General features: G+C 43.0%; 1 protein-coding gene across 5 annotated transcripts in view; it reads right to left on the bottom strand.

The window, feature by feature from the left end:
* Positions 1-252: 252 nt before the first annotated feature.
* AGO1 (argonaute RISC component 1) overlaps positions 253-21549 on the bottom strand; it is a 37902-nt gene continuing 16605 nt past the window's right edge. For 3 of the 5 annotated variants that reach the window (XM_045476697.1, XM_045476698.1, XM_045476701.1), the window contains 9 exons: positions 21355-21488; positions 17629-17813; positions 11196-11355; positions 10894-11014; positions 9739-9933; positions 7695-7829; positions 7008-7109; positions 6479-6678; positions 253-6244 (listed from right to left, as the gene is read on the bottom strand). In XM_045476697.1, coding sequence (XP_045332653.1) covers positions 6136-6244; positions 6479-6678; positions 7008-7109; positions 7695-7829; positions 9739-9933; positions 10894-11014; positions 11196-11355; positions 17629-17813; positions 21355-21488 — 1341 coding nt within the window. In that variant the 3' untranslated portion in view covers positions 253-6135. The remainder of the gene's footprint in view (positions 6245-6478; positions 6679-7007; positions 7110-7694; positions 7830-9738; positions 9934-10893; positions 11015-11195; positions 11356-17628; positions 17814-21354; positions 21489-21549) is intronic. The other 2 variants (XM_045476700.1, XM_045476699.1) reach the window with 1 other exon arrangement.

Here is a 21549-nt window from a genome sequence, read left to right as displayed (position 1 = left end):
GTGCACTCAATATCACTTCTTGACTCCCCCCTCTGTACTCACAAACCAAAAATTTCTAGATCATTTCAATTCTATTCACAAATATTGATCCCTAGATATATATTCTATGGCCTTGAGATGACAAAAAAAATGAACAGAATGTAGTTTCTGCTCCTAAGAGTTCATAGGCTCTGGAGAAAGCAAGTCATGAAAATAAATAGAGCAAGCTGCTAAGTGCTATCGAGTGCACTGGAACACCATCTATGACACTGGTTAGGAACAAAATTAGGTTTGTTTATTTTATTCTTTTACAAGTAACTCCTGAGGACAGGAGGAAGCTGGAGGTGGAAGTGGTGGTTGTGATGAACAACTCGAAGTCCTAGACTTAGCTTTATTTAAATTAGGTTTTTTCAATGCTCATTTTCAAGAAATACTGAATGACCATATAGTTATAAGATCCCAGAGAAGATGGGGTGGAGGATGGTAAACTGAGTAGAAAAAAAATACCTCCTCCTCACTGCAGCAGTTCATGTTGTTGATTACGCCCTTCTTGGATCCTATTCCATTCTCTTTTTTCTCCTACCTCATTAAGTAAAAAATATACAAGGTATCTACTAGTGATTTGACTGTCTTCTTAGGTTCAGCTTCCTGTCTTCATCCTTTAAATTGTGTTTCCAGAACGGGATACTATGTTTTTCTCGCTCTTTTTCTAAGCTATTTTGTTTATTCCTATGGCTTTACCTACCATATATAGGAGTATGAATCCCATTATCTACAACTACAGTTTTATAGTCTTCCCTGAGCACCAAAATATAAGTGTTTACTGGAAACCTTAAAATTGTTGCCTCATGGGAACCTCCAAACTCCGTCTATACAAGGCTAACTGTCTTCACAAAATTCACCACCTTCCGTCTAGTCTCCCTTCTCCCCTAGTCTTGGTTAGAAGAATGTCCCGATATACTCATTGCTCAAGCAGAAACCTGAGCATTAGTGTCTATTCCTCTTTCACCATCTATCGAGTCCTATTAATTCTTTCTGAGTGTCTCTCAAAAATCTTCCCTTTCCTATCTTCACTGGTGTATAGCCTTATAGCCTTGTTTCAGTCCTTCATCATTTCTCTCCTGTACCAGGGAACCATTTGGCCACTCATACCCACCCACCACCACCAAACTTTAAGCTCCTTAAGGAGAGAGACATGGTTTTCCTCCTTATTGAATTATGTTTGCCATCTCCCCTAACAACACTGCTGGACACAGTGCTTTACATGGTTTGTTGAATGAAGAATAAACGGAGGCCTTGTGACGTATGATTACATACAATCTGCAGTTTCAATACTCTGGTGTTTTTTATCCATTTTCCTCTAGAAGTAATGGTTCTGCTCTTATAACAATCTATTACTCTAACCTAAAATCTATCACATATAATTAATCCCAACAGTTTGCTTTGCTAATGGGGGTGGGGGAAAAGAGAGAGAGAGACCGCACTTTAGAAATAGAAGCCACTGTTGTCTTTATAAAACACAGAATTGTGCTGCTGCTGTTGCTTGCTTTAGAAGGAACTGTACATTACAGCTGCTGGGATAATTTTACAATGGACTGGACAAGGTACAGCTCAAAGCAGGACACAAACACAAGTCTCAAAGGGAAACAAATGCAAACAAGTACACAGCTGTGGGGCTTCAGGGACATTTCCCCATCCATGCTGGACTTGAGAGGGATAAAAAGTTTAGAAACTAAAGTGAAACCCAGAGTAGTCACACATGCCCACCAGATGGCTGCTAAGTGCAACATCACACACCAATCAGGTTGGACTGTGCACAGGAAAGTCATTTCATTATTCCTTATTGCTACTACACCAGGGGACTCAGTGCATTCGACACATTGTCTTTACTTGCACAATCCTTGGAGAGTTTCCTATTTTCCTTTTTAAAGAAGGAACTTTGCCCTCCCCACCTTATTCTGTTTTGTTTTGAGCCCATTACCTCCACTCCCTTTCTTAGGCTCCCAAACAGCAGCCGGAGGTTCTAAGTCAGTAGGAATAGAGTAAGGGGAGAGCACCAACCTAGCCTCTCTCCCTGCCCAGGGAGAAGGCAAGTCCTAATAAAAGGAGGGGGTGGGGGGAGGGAAGAGAAAACCAGAGAATCCCTTCTCCCCAATCTGCTTAGAAGGCTAAATAGGAAAGAGTGCCCTGCATATCCCTGCCATGATCAGACTTTAAGAAGGAAGGCATCCCAGCTACCATCCTAGATTGGCCTAGGCCCAGTAAATATAAAAAATAACTTCCCCCAATGTAGTTTCCAAAACTGCATTTTGGCTAGTTTGAGAGGACTTTCCACCCTGAAAGGGAAGGAACTTTCCATTCTTCTTTGTTACACATGACGCCAGGTTTAAAACACTGCCTCGCCAGCCTTGTAGACAGATAACCCATGGGCCAGCTAAGAAGTCAAAATGTCCCCTTGGATGCCCATCCTGAGTGTCAGCCTCATTTACTGAATTCTGGACAAAAAAATAAAAAAGAAAAACACCCCAAACTATCCAAGAACATTGTTGTTTAGCCAAACAGGAGGCCACAGAGGAGCTATCTAGTAGATGGGAACCAGGAGCTTTTTAGGGAGGTTTCACGCTTTTAGATACTTTCTTCTTCAACATTATTCTAAGCCTAAGTTCCCATGAACAACAACAACTCCAGGCTTATCCTGAGTTCAGCAGTAGCACCTCAACCCCCAATGGGTCAGACTGGACTAGAAAAATGATCAACGAACAGTGCTCTTTCCCATCTTTTATCCAAATTCTCTCCATTCTCTTCCCATCACTCTCTTCTTCCCCTATGTCCATCCCCCTAACCCTCCAACCCTGGAAACCAAGTAGCTCAACTCTAGGATGTCTTCAGAAAAGGGAGGTCCCATGTAGAGAGAAATGGAACCAGATCCAGAAAAAGCAATGAGAGAAACCTACTCCAAGGAGTGGACACGTGTGGAAGTTATCAGAAGCCCCCTGATTTCATGCCAGGTAGGCATGCCTGCTGAGTAACTTTGATGGCAGTCCAGCCCAGAGAGGACATTACTGGGCTTGGGGAACAGATTGTTGGTTGTCTGTAGCCAAGAAGCTAAGCCTGACTGTGCTAGCTAACAGTGGGATTATCGTAGCCATGCAGAGAATTCATCATCACATAGGCAGGCAGGCCAGCAAACAAGCTTAGTGAATTGAAAAAGGGAAAAGGATCCCAAGGAAAGAGAAAAGTAGAAAAGAGAGGCAAAAGAGTAAAACGAAGGGAGCAAGAGACCTGTCCAAGAGGATGAGGCTGGGGTCCCCCAACACTTCCTCAGAGCACAAGTAAGAAGCACCACTTAAACCAAATCCAAGAAAGCCAAAGCTTGTTGCTAACACCACTTCTCAATCTGCATGCACCATCTTTCAAACAAGAATAATCATCAAGGTCAAAGTATTTTTCAAGTCTCAAAGATTAAAAAAAAAAAAAAATTCAGAGCAAGAGGTTATTTTCTTGCCATCGCCCAAATTGCTTCTCTTGCTTATTTCTTGAACAGCATGTGCAATGCCAAAGGGCTAAAAAATGCATTGCAAGCCCCAGCTCAAAACCCAAATGGAGAGAGTGAGGCAAAGAGAGAAAAAGGAGAGAACATAAACTTGTTGCTGAGAGTAGGTGGCTACCACCAGCTCCCTATGGATATTTGCAAATGCTGGTGAATGACTGGACCCTCCAGGAACAGTGCCCTGATCCCAGCCCCAAAATGCACCCAAGAAGAGAACATGCAGAGCCCATTGTCCCAAGAGAGCTCCCCTCCCCAAAGGGTGACTGAACACGAAGTAGACAGTATATGAAGGCGATGGACAGGGCAGATGGAGTGTTGGCATCACTCTCTTTAGGCACTTGTGTAAGGAATGTAGGCTCTCCAGTGAGCTGCCTCCTCCCAGAGCCCTCCATTCTGTTCTTCAGCTGGGCTGTGCCCATGGGGCATCCCATACTGTAGCCAGTAGGAAAGAAGTAAAGGAGGAGTTACTCAACAGTCCTGATGCCTTCTCCATAATCAATGTTTGTGCTACGTTTTGTGAAGTTGCTGAACAAAGTAGCCAACCAGAACAGAACCTGGGATAGACTGTTTTGCATAGCAAATCTGGGTCTGTACAAGGGCTGCTGGGGAGGGGAAATGGTAGCTCTAAGCGCACAGGCCCGGATCCAGACCAGCCTCCAAGCCTGAGCTAGGTCTAAAGTGTCATGGCTTCATCACCAGATTGGGGTAAACCCAAACTCAGGCTCCTTAAAGAGGAACTTCCACACTGAAGCTGCAACTCCTCATCCCAAGCAGTGGGACAGGAAAAAATTAACAGTTAAGGAAAGAGGGGGCCTTGCCTCAAGGCCAGTAGGCACCAAGCTAGAAACCCCCTACTTTTCCAGTTCTGCAAGACAGCCAAACCCAACCTCTATCCAGGGAGACAAAAAACAAAAAACAAAACAAAACAAAGGCCCACGCCACCCACTCACATGCCCTAGTGGGAAACCGGGAAAAATTCATTTGTGTAAACAGAAGCAATAGGGAGCAGCAAAATCCCCCAGCCTGTCCACAGGACACACTGGAATCTGTGATGAGCCAAAGTGTCAGAGGACCAGAGAAAGGAAAGATGCAACTTGCAGGAAAGAGTGCAGGGCAGTGCAGAAGAGGGATCCTATAGCAAGAAAAAGATATTATCTGCACAGGGGAAGGATGGAGCCTGAGCCCCACCTTAGGGAGATAACCATCCCCTACCTAGCCAGGCCAAAGAACAAGTCAGGTACATAGTTCCTTCTGATGGCTCAATGTTTCTGGGATGTAAACTTATTGGGCATGGGAGGGATTTCCAGATTTTGGCAATAGACTCAAGTTATGGTATAAAAATAACATTTAGTTTTTGCTCTTTTTTTCTTATTTTAGACCTAAAGATCATTTGTTATAAGACACCCCAGTTAAGAAATATTGAAACATAAGCAACTTGACCATCAGGGGAAAAAAGAAGCCAAGAGTGAGAAATGCTATGAAAGTAACTCCAGATCCAGGCAGGTGGGGAAACCGGGGGGACAGGAAGAACAGGAGGTGTAAATGGAAAGGCCAGGGGCCAGTCATCTCAGCAGCTCCAAGACTTGTCATGTCTGAAAGTGCAAATGTCAATGGATTTTAACCATCTTGAGGTTGTGGTCTTTTTAAAAGCTTAATGAATATGGAAGTCAATTCCTTCGAATGCAAAATAGCTGGCGCTCTGGTTGGAGGCTTGTTGGGTTAAGGGTATTTCTTCCCCACCTACCTCCTCTCCCACCCCCACCCTATCCCCCCCAAAGAAAGGTACAAAAGGTTGCAGTTCTGCAGCATTACCGTTACAGGGAAGGCACTGGTTACCCACCAGTAGGCGGAAGGAAGACAGGGTCGTGTCACTTCAGAGCTAAGTGCCATAGTGCCTTAAGTCTTACTAGGGGCTGGATGTCTGTCAGGGAGGAGGTGTAAGGTGGGGTAGAAAAAGTGGAGAGAAAGGAATAATGGAAAGGGGGTGGCAGCTGGGGGAGGGTCAACCAAAACCATTAGCATTAAAAATCTTCCTACAAACTGGATTTTCAACCCATTAAAACATCTAGTATTCTAAAATATTGATCTGGGTCTGGTTTCGTTTTTCCTCTTAAACAAATCTAGACCTTTTCTGATTAAGGCTCCTAAAAAATCCTTCCCTCCTCCCACCCACTTTTTTAAGCCCCTCACTCTCCCATCTAAAGTATCAAACCCAAACCTACCAGCTTTTGTCCGCGGGGCTGCAGAGCCGACCTTACCAAGCTGTCAGGCATGAGTCTTTAGCACTGTGAGTCACAAGAGACACCTGTGTGTATGGCGGGCACCAGTGCTGCCCCTCTTGGTCCAGTGGGGTCAGGGCCAGATGTGACAAGATGGGTGAGGGGTGGGGGTCATGAGGTGGACATCAGAAATTTCTGGCTGGTGGTCTGGCTTACTGGCCCTGTCCCCCACCCTTTCGCCCCCTTCGTAGAAAGAAGGAAACAAGGCCTTCTGAGCTCCTCCCTACCCTCCCTCCTCCTCCTCCTTGCTTCCTCTGGATTTGGGCGGCACAGCTCTTGGGGCTTGGAAAGCTTTCTTCTATCCAGTGAGGTAACAGCGTTCTGCCTTCAAGCGAAGTACATGGTGCGCAGAGTATCCTGGTGAACCTGCACGGCTTTGGCCAGGGCCTGGGGGTCCCGCCCATTGCTCTGCCCCGATATGTGGCTCCCCTCTCCACTGAAAAGCAAAAATGAAACAAGTCCTTCCTGGTGCACTGAGCTACTGCTAATCCATTCCCCCAGGTACCAATTCCCATACCACCTTATGAGAAAACCCCAACCCAGATCTGGGCAGAAGAGCCCAAGGACGTCAAATTGTACAATATTCGTTTCCTTCTGCCCAAGGAATGTTGAGAGGGTCTGGTACCCGAGGCTGAAGCAAATGGGAAGCCAGCTTGATCCCAGGCCTCACCTGTCATGCTCCTTGTCCACTAGGTGGTATCGTGCCCGGAAAGCCACCAGACGGGCATAGTAGGCAGGTGCTGGGATAGAGACGGAGCGTGTGCATCGTACATAAGTGTGGCACAGCTGGTATGTCAAGATCTGGAGCTCGTCCGCTGTGAAACGGTTGTCATCCCAAAGGACATAGTAATGGGATGGTCGGCTGGTACCCTGGGAAGATAGGAAGGTGAGGGGCCCCAGACTGGGCAGAGGGGACAGCCAATGCTAAGGAACAGGATCACTGTTACAAGTGTAGTTGGGTTGGAAGATCCACTCAGGAATAGGCAGACACAAAGCCACCTATGTCATAAAAATACCCTTGTTATGGGCAACCTGCCTAAGACATTCAAAACGTACTTCTGTTCAAGTATGCTAAAGGCTTATTAAGAGAATAATCCTGTTCTGAATGCCACTCAGTGATGACTGATATATTCTACAGGCAGTGGGAATAATCAATTCATCTTTGACCCACTGGAAACCCCAGGACATAGCCCGACTACCTGGATGCCTGCGTGGCTGCAAAGATAGAAGTCAAACTCAAATGGGTGGGTGATGTTGGTGTCCACAGTTGTCCCAGCTGGGATGTTACCACTCTTCCCAATCTGTACAGAGAAAAGACAACCAAGATCCCAAGATCTGCTTGGCCCTAAGAAGGGTTCTGACTCAATCCTACTCTGATTCCACCAAAATCTCTGTTCCCAGAGGGTACTAGATCTTAAAATAATGGACTTCTCCTGTCACACAGACCTGTGGTTAAGTGCTGGTTTCACCATTTATAAGCTGTGTGATCTCAGCAAGTCATTTAACTTTTCTGAGGTTAAACTCCAGCTAATAATGGTACCTAACTCACAGGGCTGCTGTGAGGAAGACACCTTTGTGCAATGTCTGGCATATAGGACAAGTTCAATGAATGGTAGTTCCCTTTCTTTTCTCTGGGAGCTGGTCTATATAGGGTCTATAGGCCAGAAAGCTAGAAAGAGGAAGAGAAAGTATAAGGGAAGGAGGGGAGAAAGAGAGAAAAAAGGGAAGAAAGCGGCAGAGGAAGGACAAGAGCCCTAGGGGGAAAGGGCCAGGGAGGATAGACAGACCAAGGACTAAATCCCCAGATTTATCTCAAGGCCTTCTTCCACATTAAGAGAAGGGAGACAGGACAAAGGTATGGATGGTTTCCTCAATTTCTCACTCACTCGCTCATTCTTGTCAGCACAAAAAAGGCGGGTGTGATGGCGTTTCTGCACCACAATATAAGTGATCCCAGGCTGGTAGTCCTTTTCCAGTTTGATGCAGGCATCACGAATGGCCAGCAGCTCATAGTGGAGGATCTAGGCACAGGGTAAGGAGAGAGACAAAGAGACATACAGCTCCTCTTGAGTCACATTTTTCTGAACTAAGTGGTTGCCATTTGTAATATGGCTTTTTGCTCAGCGTCCCTTTATAAGCTAACACCCAACCATTAGTAAGGACAGCCTCTTCCTGCCAAAATCAGCCTTATCCTCAGTTCACCTGATATGCTGCTATAAAGCCTTGGCTGGGAGGCTTGGTATCAGCAGAGAATACTCACCTGGTTCCTATGCATAAAGAGACCTAATGTCAAGACACAGAAACAAAATACACAAACATCACTATAATCACAATGCCCAAAGTAAGGTAAATTTCAGGTTTAGAAAGATAAAAGGAATTCCCCTGTGAGCTCCAAGAATGGAGCTGAGACCATCAGAGAAGAGCAGACACACAGTTCAGGAATTGGTACAGAAGTAGTAGATGAATTCAGTCCTACAAAGAAGAAAATGGACTAGCTAAAGAAGGTAAACAACCATATGCAATAGTTGCCTTGTGGCCTTAGATGTCAGATATAGGGGGTCAAAACTGTATGGCAGAAATGGATACAATGGAAATCAATTAGAAATAGGTTTAAACTCAAGCTTTATCTGGCTGTATTCCTGTGAGCAAGCTACTTAACTCTTCTAAGTCTCATTTTCTCCACATCTACTAAAGTTACTAGTAAGATCAGCCTCACAAAACCATTGCAAAGAGTAAAACAGATTAATTAAGTAAAAACATAGAAAACCTAGTAGGGGGCACCTGGGTGGCTACGTTGGTTAAGCATCCGACTTCAGCTCAGGTCATGATCCCGTGGTTCTTGAGTTCGAGCCCCACATCGGGCTCCATGCTGAGAGTGCAGAGCCTGCTTGGGATTCTCTCTCTTTCTGCCCCTCCCCGACTTGCATGCACTCTCTGTCTCTCTGTCTCAAAATAAATAAACTTAGGGGAAAAAAAGCTTTAAAAAAAGAAAATCTAGTAGGGGCTTCATAACTGCTGATTGCTTTACTAAGCAGTTTGAATTTTAACCCAAGGCTAGGTGAAGCCACTAGATGTTCCTGAACAGAGAAATGATAGGAAAAATTTGTCTGCTATTTTAGGGAACACTGGATGACTTAGAGAAAATTGAGCATAATAGTTAAGAGCATAGACTCTGGAATCAAGGACCAATTTGTCTGAATTCCAGTTCCATCACTGTTTAGCTTGGCTGACATTGAAGAAATTATTTAACATTGCCGAGCCTCAAGTTTCATCTGTCAAATGGGATAATAATTATTCTTATTTCATAGAATTATTCTAGGCATTAAACAGAACACATATGAAGTGCTTACTACAATTCATAGTATGTAAGTGGTACCCAATATTACTATTAAACGGTAGTCAAGGAGACCAGTTCATTATACTACTCTAAACAAGAGAATATGAAGGCTTGGCAGGGAGAAATAGGAGGAACATTATGAAGGTCAACAGCAGTGGTTGTCAAAGTGTGGCCTCTAGACCAGCAGCATCGCCTACCTAGGAATTTGTCAGAACTACAAATTCCAGGAACCATCCTAGACTCACTGAATAGGAAATTCTTAGAGCCCTGCAAACTACTGTAACAAGCCCTTCAGGTGATCTTCACGCATGCTAAAGTTCTGAGAACTACCAGTCTAAAGAATCAGACTTCAACATGAACCAACTAGTATATAGGCACTGAGGGTCTTCTGTTAAAAGAAAGGTCTATAGATGCTTGTACATACCACCTCTCAGTTGTGATCTCTGCTCCCAAGCCTATTGCCAATAAGCAAAGCTCTCAAAGAAGTAGCCCCTCCTGATGCCAATAGCCTAAAAAACACACCAGTACTCTCTGCACCCATTAGGCCCTCTGGCCCCAACATGAAGGTTTTCACCACCTACTTTGGACCCTACCTGGGGGAGCTGGCCTTCAGGAACCCCATCTCGGTAGAAGATAATGCGGGTAGGCTTGAAACGGGTGGACTTGTAGAACTGGATGAGCAGCTCACGCACCATGTAGGATAAGTCTTCAATGATCTCTTGCCGGGGTCGCTGCACCCGCACAGTAGCACAGTAACGGCTGGGGTGGGCATCCATACTGCCTACCACCTAACAATCAAAGAGGCAGGATCAGCTCCCAGAACCTCCACTCTCCCAGTACTGTCAGGACATAGATTTGGAGAAAGCTTCTTAGCAAAAAAAAAAACTGATCTTTTTCCTCCTCTCGAATGGAGATAAGAATGCTACCTGCTTACAGTGTTACTGTGGTACATATAAAACACCTTGCATAGAACCCACAGTAAGTACTTGATTAGTTCAGTTCTTACCCCTTGCAGGGGAGCATGTGAAGGCACTACTAGCTCAAAGAGTGGCCTCAATGAGCCATAAGTTTGTCCTTTTCTCAATTCAAGTGTGAATCTACCCAGGAATTGTGGTGAAGAGTGTTCTTGCAGGAGGTACAAACAATATCATTTTCAAAGTGGGTAGGGGCCAGAGCCTAGGATGGATGACCACAAGGAAAACAACAATAAGCACATTATAGGATTTCCCTGCATTTACTGAGATTATCCCAATCTGCCTAGAGAAACTTGAGAGTTGAGGAAAGAGAAGTGGGAAGGTAAGCCTGATCCCTCTAGCAATTTGTAATTCCCTGCTCCAGGGACAGGGAGCAAAGAAGTCGGGAGAGGGACTAGAAAACCATCTAATCTATTAGATGGATCAGGGGTAGGGATGGGAAAGAGGAAAGGACAATCCCAGCAACTAAGTAACCACCTTAAAAAGGATCTCAGAGAAGAGACATGGTCTTTCCCATATCCCCAAAGTGGGCATGGAGAGAGAGAGAAATTTGAACACAGAGCAAGAGTGATGTAGACTAGGCAAAGTCTCTGGCCACTGCCTACACTCCCACTGCTTTCTCTGAAAAACAGATACCATACAGAGTCAGTTTTATGAAGATACCAAGGGAGTGGTTAATGGGGATGACCAGCTGAAAAAAAGTTCTTCTGAAGGGTCAAGCATAAGAGCTGAGGGAAGGAGATTATGTGTAGTCTTCAGAGCTAAGATGAGAACCTTAAGAAGAAGCTGGAGAGTATCACTCACTGCTGTGATAGAAGGTTTTTTCCCATCCCCTGCTGGGGGGTGTGTAACATCTGCTCCCAGGAATATCACTGGCTGTTGAAAGACGGCAGAGCTAAACAAAGAAGAGAAAACAAATAGTGAGGAGTTGAGTCTTCTCCTGGCACCATCTAGCACTCATTTTGGTCACCTCTCCTTTGTGTCTGATTGATTCTCCCTGGCCAGGGTCCTATCTCTTTGTCAGTCCCCACCATGATACCTTGCTTGGCAAGGCAAGTGGGCAATAGAGTTCATACCGCTGGTGTGGGACTAGGATGTTGTTAATGCCACCAAGTTTGACATTGATCTTCAGGCAGAGGTTGGACAGGGTCTGAGGCGAGGTCTTGACCACATTCTTCACTTGCACACACTGTGTAGCCATTCCCAAGAGTGTATCTCCAACACGTTTCACTTCAGCTATGAGCAGGGAGAGAAGTGATTAGTGCATTCAACAAATATTTACTGAATGCTGATTAGATGTCAGGTAGTATATGAGGTGGTAGGAACACAATGATAACCAGAAACACATAGGGTCACTAATCAGAGGTTACTTTCTAGTGACTAATCTTAAGTCATGAAAAGTAAAATGATCAATGCTACAACAGAAAACTTCATGAAGCTATGAGAGCATTTAATAGCAGGCAATAACCCAGTCAGGAAAGGATTAAGTAAGTAATGATTGAAATGAAACCTAAAGATAGAAAAGGACTTAGAAGAGAGGCGGAGTGGGGCACCTGGGTGGCTCAGTTGGTTAAGTGTCCGACTTCAGCACAGATCATGATCTCGTGGTTTGAGCCCTATGTCAGGCTCTGTGCTGACAGCTTGGAGCTTGAAGCCTGCTTTGGATTCTATGTCTCCCTCTCTCTCTGCCCCTCCCCACTAGCACTCTGTCTCTCTCTCTCTCAAAAATGAACATTAAAAATTAAAAACAAAAAACAAAAAGAGAGAGAGGCAGAGTTGGGAGAGAACATTTCAGGCAGAGGCAACACCATCCAAAAATTCACTCTAAGAGATATGTTTGAGAAATTGAAAGGCCAACGAAACTAAAAAGGAGACCAAACGAACCATGGTATAAGAGAAAGAATGTGGTCATTAGACTGATCTAGCAAGAAATGAGGGTAGCGTGTACTAAGACAGTTGCTTAGATGGAAAGAAACCGATTTCAAGAGATATTTAAGGGACTCAGTGATGATATATGTGAGCAAGGAAAAAGAATTTTTATGGATAACTTCAAGTTTCTAGCTTTTGTAGTAATTTTGAGATAGTTTGAGTTTGAAGTGCTTTTGGTCATCCCAGTGGTATCAACTAGACAAATGAGAATAGTTAGTTGAAAGCTCAACAGTCTGAAAGGAGATGCAAATTTGTCAGCTGTTCAGGTACAGGCAGTAATTGAAGAGATCATCAAGGAAGAGAACAGATGAAAAGAGGGCTTAGACCTGAATCTTGAGGAACTCTCAATATTTGCAGAACGTTTAAGAAGATGAGTCTGCAAAGGAGAAGCATACAGAGAACTAGGAGGAACACAGTGTTGTATCATGAGTGCCAAGGGGAGAGAGTATTTCAAAAAGGAGCAAGTGTTCAACAAAGTCAATGCTACTAAAGATCAAGTAAAATAAGGACCAGAAACGTCCTTTGGATTGACATTGGTAATGCATAAAGGCAAAAACTATTTAGGTGTTACAAAGTACCAAGGAGGAGATGTGGGATCAATGAAGGATTTAGTGTGTTTTCAATGAGAGAGACTGAGCATGTTTAAAAAGCTAAAATGATCATTTCCACTGTTAAGAGAGATGGAGTAGTTAGTGGCAAACCAGTGCTTCTGCAGAGAACATTCAGAAAAGCCAGACAAAATACAGAAATCCTCTTCTGAAGGCAGCAGAGAGGTGCTCAGACAAGAACTGAAGGGCAAAAACTCCAGAGAGGAACAGAATCTCACCAAGGTGAGCTGTCTTCTGCAACTGCTTTTACCCTGGGTACATTTGCTGATTCTAGGTATGGACAGGAGGCTGAGATTCTAGGCTTTGCACCAGCAGAGGAACCACTGCCAAGAGATGAAGAAAGCAAGAGTTTCTGAAGGAGACAGACCAGTTCTATATGTGAAAGGTTAAAATCATATATATATATATAATACATATTATACTATATATATATATATATATATAATTTTTTTAAAGAAAACATAGACCATTATTTTATGATCTTGGGATTTCTTAAACAGAATGCAGAAAGTACTAGCCATAAAGAAAAAATATTACACAAATTGAACCACATTAAAATTTTAAATTTCTGTTCAACAAAAGACTCCATTAAGAAAGCAAAAAGACAAGCCACAAAGCACAGAAGATATGTATAATGCACATACGTATTAAGTAAAGGAATTATAAAGAACATCTATTAATCCGTAAGAAAAAAGTAGTTAAGGCAAAGAAAAAAAAGGGAAAGACTTGAGCAGGCACTTTACAAAAGAGGCTACTGAAATAGCCAATAGACATAAAAAGATATCCAACTTTATCAATCATCAGAGAAATCAAATTAAAAGCACAACACAATTATTACGGAATACCACAAAAACGGCTAAAATTAAAGAGAGAATACCAATTTGGGTAAGGATATAAAATATCTAGAAGTCTCATACACTGCTGGTTTAAGTGTAAAGCGTACACTTCCCTCTTCGAGTGCTTGGGTGGCTCAGCTGGCTGAGCGTCTGACTCTTGATTTTGGCTCAGGTCATGATCTCATGGTTGTGGGATCAAGCCCCATGTCTTTCTGCACTGGGTAAAAAGGCTGCTTAGGATTCTCTCTCTCTCCCTCTGCCCCTCCTCTGCTTGTGCACTCTCAAAAAAAAAAAAAAAATATATATATATATATATATATATAAATCCCTCCTAGATACACACCCAATCGAAATGGGTATATATGTTCAAAGGATATGTACAAGAATGTTCACTGAGGCATTATTTATAATAGTAAAAACTGGAAACAATGCAAATATGTCCACTGACAGTAGAATGGATAAATACACGTAAACTGTATTTTACTCAATATGATGGAAAAACTGCAACAAACTACAACTAAACAAACATGTTGAATCTCACAAACATAATAGTGAGTAAAAGCCAGACACCAAAAAGTACATAATAAACAATTCATTTATATAAAGTTCAAAGACTGTCAAAACTAATCCATGATATTAGAAGCCAGAAAAGTGATTACCACTAATGGGGAGTTGTAGTGACCAGCAGCCTGAGGTTGTAGTAATGTTTTGTTTCCCAAACTGGGTACTGGTTACCTTGGTGTGACATTTTGTAAAAATTCAGTGAACTGAACTCTTAAGATTTCTATATGTATACTACAATAAAAAGTTTACGTTTAAAAAAAAGGCAAAAGTATCAATTTAGTGGAAAGTATGGAGTTGAAAATGCTAAGGACAGGTTGAGATACAGTACCAGATCAGAATGGGGCAAATGTCACACTGTCCTTTTATATTCTTAGGGCAGCCACAATGCAACTGACCTTGCTTTGGCCTCCAGGGAGGGAAGGTAGGGGTCTTTAGAAGAATCTAACTGCTCTTCTCATCTGCTGGCTTAATTCCTAAACAATTGGCTAAGTTGTCCAAGTGGTATAATCAAGAAACAGTATGTAAGTAGAAGAAGCCCAAAATCCTAATCAAGGCTGAGACTGGACAGAGGTATAACATTACTGAGCCTGGGGTGGGGAAAATTCTCTGAGTAAGCACTGACCTCCCCAAGCATGCTATACTACATTATACTACTTTCCAAGCAAAACAAATACTGGATTCTCCCCTTTGCTGGAGGGAACCAGAAATGTGGATAATTACTCAAGGCAGTTCTCCTAAAAAGTATCCTTATTTTGCATCCAAGGGCCATCAATTTAAGGTCCAAGAGAGACTTGGACTGAAGATCAACCAACTTCACTACATAAGCAATTATTAAGTATCATGTCAATGGAAGGTTCCACCTTATATGTGCAGAGGAAAGAAGGTTTCAGAGCAAAATAAGATCTACCCTATGCTCAAAATAATATCAAGGTAGGTAGTAACTGATCAGCAGCCTGATACAATTTCCAGAAAGATTTATCCTCTAAGTAGGATAAGAGATGGCTTCCGGGAATAAGTATATTTATTAATAAGTTTATTTTTGTGAGGAAGAGTGAGAGAGACAGAGAGACAGAGAGAGCACGCACACGTGGGGAAAGGGGCAGAGAGAGAGGGAGACACAGAATCCAAAGCAGGCTCCAGGCTCCGAGCTGTCAGCACAGAGTCCGATGTGGGGCTTCAACCCACAACCGTGAAATCATGACCTGAGCCGAGGTCAGATGCTTAACCAACTGAGCCGCCCAGGTGCCCCTGGAATAAATACATTTAAACTGGGACTTGAAGGATAGAGAGAATTTTAAGGGCAACATGGGGAATAAGAAGAGTACTTAGATATTTTAGACAAAGGCAAATGAGGTAAGCAAAACCAGAGAATAGAAAGCACAGGCAAGAAATGAGCATCTACAGTATCTACAGTGTGCTAAGCACTGTTACATGTTGCTTTCTTTTATCGTTTATTTTTGAGAGAGAGAGAGAGAGAGAGAGAGCGAGAGAGAGCACGCACAAGCAGGGGAGGAGAAGACAGAGAATCCAAAGCAGTTTCTGCACTGTTAGCACAGAGTCCGACCAGGGACTTGAACCCACAACTGTTGAGATCATGACCTGAGCTGAAATCAAGAGTCGGACACTTAACCAATTGAGCCATACATGCTGCTTTTTATATAATTAATTCATGAGGCTAAGAAAGGTTAGGTAATTTGCCTATATCAGTAAACTGGCATCACCAGGATTAAAATCTATTTCAAATTCTATCTAATTCCAGAAAAAGCGATCGTTCCAGTATGTGTGGCAAAGGGAACAATACAAGATAAAGCTGAAAAGTTAAACATAGATCCGGACCCTGAAAAATTTTTATTTTGTGAATTTGAGCCAATGAAGGTTTTTTTTAGGAGCAGAGTCACAAAAGGTCTCATCAAGTAACCTATTCAAGAAAGACTTAAGAAGAGGGGCACATGGGTGGCTAAGTCAGTTAAGTGCCCAACTTCGGCTCAGGTTACAATCTCACAGTTTGTGGGTTCAAGCCCCGCATGAGGCTCTGCGCTTACAGCTAGGATCCTGGAGCCTGCTTCGTATTCTGTGTCTCCCCCTCTCTCTGCCCCTACTTGTGCTCTCTTTCTCTCTCTGCTCCTACCCCACTTGTGCTCCTTCTCAAAGATAAATAAACAAACATTTAAATGAAAAAAGAAAAAGGAGAAATGTTAAAATTAAGTTGAAAAGTATGGGTGGAGACCAGAGAATGTATCTTAAAACTGTAAAAAAGAACACTGGAGATGAAGCAACGAGAAGACAGACTGCCTCCAGAATTTGGATAAAGGTACTCAGAAGTAATTATGATGCCAAACACAGAAGAAGTAAAGATAAGAGCTTACTAATAAAGACAGGAAAAGATACTAAAGACATGGTCCACCAAAACACATTACAAGAGCAGACAATATATCCATTTTATTCACCAACGCATTTAGGACCTAGCACAGTATTTCTCACACATAGTAGGTAATCAATAAACTCCTATAGACGGGAAAAAGGTCAAAAGCAACAAATGAGAGACAGAGGTAAAGGATTGGATCAAGATTTTAATAATACATTATAGCATATAATAATAGGTGATGATTTAAGCAACTGAAATAAATGAAAATTTCACTAGAATGTAAAGACAGAGAAGGCAGGACACAGAAATCTGGAAAATACCAGGCATATCTGGTAATGACAAAAGTAATTCGAGAGAGACAGGAGAAAATATCAGAAGTCAAGAGAAGTGAGAAAGGTCACAGATGGCTTTCTGCAAGGGAAGTTTAGGAGAAAGTTAGAAGACAGATGAAAGACGCAAAGGAGTAAGTAGCTGGTGAGGAAATGGCCTAGAAAATGTAGAGAACACATTCAAAAGGTATGATGAAGAAAATCAAGAAATTAGGAAGACAAAAGCTAAAGGAGATGGCATGATTGTGGTAATGTGCTCTTGGGTGGGGAAACTGAAGAAGTTGGAGGGTTAAAGGGTATGAAGTCCCAAAAGTAGCAGGATAAGACAGGAATAAGCGCATACAAGGGTTGAACAAGGTAAGAGGAGGAACAGCTCTTCCTTTGAAACTGGAGACGTGGAGGGAAAAGAGAGTAAAAGAACTGTGACAGAGTTATATATTGTCACCCCTCTCCTTAAAAGTGGGAGAGAAGAAAGCTTCTCAGAAAGTCCAAGTCATTCCCAGGCAACAGACCACTTACAGAGCCACCACAAATTCCACTTGAGTGTGCTTTACAATGTCCTGGTAGACAACACACTCCCAGGAACAGGAGTCTGGACTGACCCATTTCTCTATCTGGCCCAGCTTTGCCTGGCATAAAGACCAGAACCCAGAGGATCCCAGTAAATGTTACTGGGATGGAGTGTGAGCAGGTAAGCAGGACCTGGGATGATTCAATGGCTCATATAGGCTGATATTTCTCCTATAAAAGGAATAATGACATTAAGGAAGAACTCTGGCTAGATCAAAGAACCCACACTGAGTCCTCCCTAGGAGCCTCCAGGGAGCTACCCTGAGAAGAGTCCTATCTTCATTATCACTGTCCCCAGAGAACTGTACCATACACTGGCGTCTTCCCTGGCAGGATGACGATAATGAGCTGCAGCCCTGAGTAGGTGTTCTTGAGATGCCGGAACATGGGCTCCACGCTGTCTGCCCCCTGCGCATATTTGCAGAAGCAAGGCTGGCCCTGGATGGGCATCCCTGCATCCTTGGAAATCTTCCGCAGCTGGTCTGTGAAGTTCCTGCAGCACAAGTATGATCATGACAGGAGGCAGTGAGTCCCACTTTAATACCTCTGAATAAATGCCTCCATCTTAGGTATCTAGCACTATGATAACCACTGAGAGATTCTGAGATAAATGAGATATGATCACAGCCAGTGTAAAAAACACATTTGTAGTTGAGTAGGACAAAACCAAGCTTGCTAAGTATTTAATGGTGCAAACAGAGAGCCAAGGGAGCCCAGAGAAAGAATCTGTGGGAATTGAGTCTCTACCTTGTCCCAATCAGCAATTGATTCCTGTGCACTAAGTCCATAGCAATAGGCAAATGCCCAAGAGAAAGGCTTCTGCTCATATTAAAAGAAGCTCCAACAGTGATCACAGCACAGGAGGTGCTCAGTAAAAATGAATTCCCTCCTCCCCTACTGATTCTTTGAGACCTAAGAGCAAATAATTAAACAAGCTTCTTTTCTTTGGCTTTAGGGCTTTGCCCTACGAAAGGAAGAAAGGGTACATATGTAGTAGATTTTTAAAAATCTAACTACATAAATACAGTAACAAATTGAAATAGGTAGCAGGAAATTTAACTTGTGAAAATCCTACATTCAGATTAAAAGCAATATACAAGTAGACAATAAAAGGAATTGTTTAGGGGACATTATATACCATACAAATAGCAATACGATAGATTCAAAAGTCTATATAGTAAGAAAATAAATATTTTTTAACATATTTAGTAAACACACACACAAAATAAATACAGTATGATACTATTATATAAAATTTGGGGCGCCTGGGTGGCGCAGTCGGTTAAGCGTCCGACTTCAGCCAGGTCACGATCTCGCGGTCCGTGAGTTCGAGCCCTGCGTCGGGCTCTGGGCTGATGGCTCAGAGCCTGGAGCCTGTTTCCGATTCTGTGTCTCCCTCTCTCTCTGCCCCTCCCCCGTTCATGCTCTGTCTCTCTCTGTCCCAAAAATAAATAAACTTTAAAAAAAAAAAAATAAAATAAAATTTAAAAGCATATATATATAGGTTTACAAAATATATAAATTAGATAGGAAGGTCATGATAGTTCATGACAGTGGCTACATCAGAAGGCAGGAATGGAACTAGGATTGAGGATATAAAGGAACATCAAATTTAATAAGTCAAATTTAATAAGTGGGTCTCTACTTCAAAGAAAGTGGTATTCCCAATCTTCTCTCTACCACCAGATCACACTTGGTATATTGTGTCCTGTGCTGGGGACCACGATGTGTTTAAAGAAGTCTAGAATGGAGAAGGTCTTGAAATCCTGTCCTAAAAGTGATACAGCTGAGGTAACAAGACTTCTTTAGCCAGAAGTAAAATGCTGAGGGTTGACCCTAGGACACCCTCATCCATCTCCAATTACCAATTTATACACCTCCACAGCCACCTCTTCTCCCTCTGTCTCAGTAGAAAGGATGCCTTTTCCTGTACTCTGGGGATCCCATCCCTCATACACAGTTAGGAACTTTGCTCTATTTCCTTTCTAGATTCTCAGAGTTCTGTCTTTAGCTTCTGTTCACTATTTACATTCTCCCTGGACAATCTCATCCACTGCCATACCTTCAGACTCCCAGATTTTAATCTTTAGCCTAGAACCAAACATCCAACTACGTACCACTGACGCAGGTATACAAGCCATATTCTTACCCCTTGCATCTGAGGATACTGAGAGAATGGGATGTCTGATGAACTGACTCCCAATTCCAAGATTCTAGGTTTATTAGTTTCTGTACCCCAAAATATCCAAAACAATGGATTGTTTCTCGAACTGAACATGGGAATAAGAGAGAAGCACACAAAAGGATTTATCTTCCAATAAGGTGACACAAAGGCAGAGAGCTGGGAGCCTTTCCAATATTGCTGTGGGCCAACTCTCCAATGTTAGGCAGAGGCTAGGAATGGCTTGACCCAAATGGTGCTAAAGTCCCAAAAACCCAGGAAAGGAGACAAGAGGAACTCATTTAAAAGAAACTGTAAGTATGATGGTAGTAGTCGTGCATCTGTGAGAGCAGAGGGGAGAAGGACAGGCAGGGCAGCCAGAGTCCCCACATTCATCAGGTGCTACTGTAACTAATTCTCATTAAAATCCCAAAGCCAGCTGAACCTGCCAGGGCACAAAGCTCTATCATCCTTGTCAATAATGAAAGTGGTCAGCTCCACCAGCTCTTCCTCAGCCCAGGAGTGCACTGACCCTATTCCGGACGCAGAGTGAATAAGAAGCCACTGCTTCAAAAGAATGCAGGCACTAATCAACTGTACACTTTAAATGGGTTAATTTTGTGGTATTTGAAATACCTCATTAATAATAAGACTGCAGGGGGAGTGCCTGGGTGGCTCAGTCGGTTAAGAGTCCAACTTTGGCTCAGGTCATGATCTTACAGTTGGTGAGTTCAAGCCCCACATCAGGCTCTGTGCTGACAGTTCAGAAAGCTTTGAATTCTGTGTCTCCCTCTCTCTCTCTTTCCCTTCCCCACTTGTGTTCTGTCCCTCTCACTCTCAAAAATAAATAATAAAACATTAAAAAAATCGGGGCGCCTGGGTGGCGCAGTCGGTTAAGCGTCCGACTTCAGCCAGGTCACGATCTCGCAGTCCGTGAGTTTAAGCCCCGCGTTGGGCTCTGGGCTGATGGCTCAGAGCCTGGAGCCTGTTTCCGATTCTGTGTCTCCCTCTCTCTCTGCCCCTCCCCCGTTCATGCTCTGTCTCTCTCTGTCCCCAAAAAAATAAATAAACGTTGAAAAAAAAAAATTAAAAAAAAAAATAATAATAATAATAATTATAATAAGACTGCAGGGAAAAGTCAGTTACTTCTTTACTATTTATTCATTCACCCAAGACCATTACTCCCCTAAAATGTTCCTTTAAACCATTTGGCTGTATCATTTTCTTCATTGCTGTCATCTATTCCTAGTCTCTCAGCCACAGGTAGCTAAGAGGCCCTTACAACTCATGTTCATCTAATTCAGGTCACTTGGACTTGAATGAAAAAATTGTATGTATAGGAGAGAATAGCTCAGAGAACCAGATGAGCTTTTGTTTCCAATGAGGAATAGAAACTTAGAAACCTCAGATCTAATTTGATCCCAACTCTGACACTTTCTTGATATGCAAACCTTGTACAAGATACTCTTTGAGCCTCAGTTTCCTGAAAATGGAAATACCACCACCTACTCACTGTGAAGATGAAATGAGAGAACATAAAATTAGGTATGGTGCTGGTACAACACTATGGTCATCACTACTATTATTTACTACCAATGTTAATAATTATAACAATAAAATAATTCAGGCCCCCCTCAGGAGATTCATGCCCTGAAATCATCTCTGACACAGATACAGCTCTTCATCAAGACTTCTGACCGCAGATGGACAGAAAAGGAGCAGGTAAAAGTTTGAACCAGAAAGAACAGGGAAGCAGGGTCAAAAGTCAGAAAGAAGAGACTACAGAACAAATCTTGGCTCTTTGTGGGTAGGGGAAGGTAGGCAGCTCTAACGTCCTTCCCACCCTTCCACCCATACACCCAACCCTCCTTACTTGAGCACCTCTTCTCGACACTGCTTTTGGGGTGCGAAGCAGGCGATGGCCCAGACTTTGATCTCAATCCCATTGTAGAACTGTTTTCCCCGCATGTCCCAGACACCCTGATTAGGTGTGGCAATGGCCCGGTTCTGGGGATAGGCAGAGGGGGCGTCCAGGTGAGCCTCAGTAGAGCCAGGTGAGTAGGGGAAC

This window comes from Leopardus geoffroyi, chromosome C1 (assembly GCF_018350155.1).
Source record: "Leopardus geoffroyi isolate Oge1 chromosome C1, O.geoffroyi_Oge1_pat1.0, whole genome shotgun sequence".
In the NCBI taxonomy this organism is placed as follows: domain Eukaryota; kingdom Metazoa; phylum Chordata; class Mammalia; order Carnivora; family Felidae; genus Leopardus; species Leopardus geoffroyi.
This window is presented reverse-complemented; position numbering and strand designations above follow the sequence as displayed.